General features: G+C 36.3%; 1 protein-coding gene across 6 annotated transcripts in view; it reads right to left on the bottom strand.

Annotated features, from left to right (window-relative positions):
* The window catches only part of kcnq5a (potassium voltage-gated channel, KQT-like subfamily, member 5a), a 32,552-nt gene that overhangs the window by 26,744 nt on the left and 3,902 nt on the right, over positions 1-1,906 (bottom strand). For all 6 annotated transcript variants that reach the window (XM_031879223.1, XM_031879225.1, XM_031879227.1 and 3 more), the window contains one exon: positions 930-1,055. In XM_031879223.1, the coding sequence (XP_031735083.1) occupies positions 930-1,055 (126 nt within the window). The remainder of the gene's footprint in view (positions 1-929; positions 1,056-1,906) is intronic.

The raw sequence follows: 1,906 nt of genomic DNA, 5'->3' as shown, positions 1-1,906 counted from the left end.
TGTCTAAACCTAACTGTTGGTGTTGTTGTCTAAACCTAACTGTTGGTTTTGTTGTCTAAACCTAACTGTTGGTGTTGTTGTCTAAACCTAACTGTTGGTTTTGTTGTCTAAACCTAACTGTTGGTGTTGTTGTCTAAACCTAACTGTTGGTGTTGTTGCCTAAACCTAACTGTTGGTTTTGTTGCATGAACCTAACTGTTGCTTTTGTTGTCTAAACCTAACTGTTGGTTTCTTAATATAATATGTTGGTAAAGACGTCTGGTTCTCAAATAAAAGAGGAAGAACTAATACTTTTGGATATTGCAGATTCACATGGTGCTCAGTAGCTCGTATTCTCTCTTCGTCAGCTCTCGTGTTGTGTGAGGCTTAACTTCACCTTTTCACTAAAATGATGTAACAGCTTTTAGTGTCTAACAGAAAGAAGAAGATGCTGCAGGACCACAGAATGAGGGAACAGAATGAGGGAACACAGTGAGTCATTCCCACAAGAATCTAACGGCTCAGTCTCACCGGGCAGCAGGAGAAAATTGAATCTATCGATTGGGCCGTTTTTTTTTCCAGTATTTAATAGGTTTCAGATGTAGGAAACAATACAGCCAGCCAAGTGTGACGTTAAAGGCCTGTCCTATTGCAGGTGTCATTAAGGTCAAAAAGAAGTGTAAATGGAAATATATCACTGTTGTAGAACAAAAAGCATAACTCCAATTGTGCTTTCTTTGATTTAGACTGTGATCAAAGGGAGCGACCGTACTAAATCATCTTTAAAAAGTCCTTAAAACCCAAACATGTTAATTGGATAAGGGTGTGTCTTTAGAAATGTAGACTATATATCATTTTTGTTGACATAAAATTCATAAAAACCTTTCATTAAAAGGGCGTTTAAAAGGTGTTACAGATGCTCAGATATATCTGTTTGTGTGTTTGCTCACCGTGCCCCACCACAGGGCGTCGGCGTAGGTGGCGAACTCCTTGTTGAATTCTTTCTCCACCAGATAAACCAAGAAAGAGGAGAAGATCAGCACCAGGAACCCGATGTACCAGGCCGTCACCAGCTCCTACGGGACACACCATAAATCATTATAGTTAATAAATAAAAAGCCTCACATTGTCTTAAAAGGGGAAAACGAACCTTTGCTCCCGAAATTAATCAACACCTTTTAGGGGATAAAGTCAAGCAGTCTGGGACTTTTTAACTAAATGTAAAAATAGCAATACTACAGTGTAGAAATACTCGAAATGTTACCTTAGTATAAGTAAAATCTAAACATACTTAAAGTAACAAAGTTCAAAGTACTCATTATGCAAATAGCCAATTTCAGAATGAAATATTTATTACATTAGTGATGCATTCATGTGTTCATCACTTTTAATTTACACATACTGGTAGTTTGTGATTGATTTCCCCCCAGGGATCAATAAAGTTTTATTTAAATCTATAATATCACATCATAATTCAGTTGTTGACTATATTTTGTATTAACAATCTCAATCTGCAAAGTATCTGAATTTATCACATATATCTAGTGAAGTAAAAAGTACAATATTTAGATGAAGAGGGAGTATAAAGTACAAGTACCTCAAAATTGTACTTAAATTTACTTCCCCGGCTGGAAATTTGGGGTCTATACAATAGAGTCATTGGTTTCTCTGTCATTTAAAAATGTAAACATACAAAAATAAAGTTAAATATTATAATTACATCATGTGAACCACAGATTAATTCTACACGTTAAGAAAAGTTTTACTGATGATGGTTCTCCTCCAATACTCAGTAGAACATGTGTTTCTAGTCTCTGATCTCTGATAATGTAACAATGTAAACAACCAATCAGAGGAGAGCTAGTAACGTTAGCAGCACTGCCAACGGCTAACCAACAGGAGGAGAGCTAGTAACGTTAGCAGCACC

This window comes from Anarrhichthys ocellatus, unplaced genomic scaffold (genome assembly GCF_004355925.1).
Source record: "Anarrhichthys ocellatus isolate YVR2014 unplaced genomic scaffold, GSC_Weel_1.0 scaffold236, whole genome shotgun sequence".
In the NCBI taxonomy this organism is placed as follows: Eukaryota; Metazoa; Chordata; class Actinopteri; order Perciformes; family Anarhichadidae; genus Anarrhichthys; species Anarrhichthys ocellatus.
Note: the sequence above shows the minus strand (reverse complement) of the source record. Positions and strands in the feature narration are given on the sequence as shown.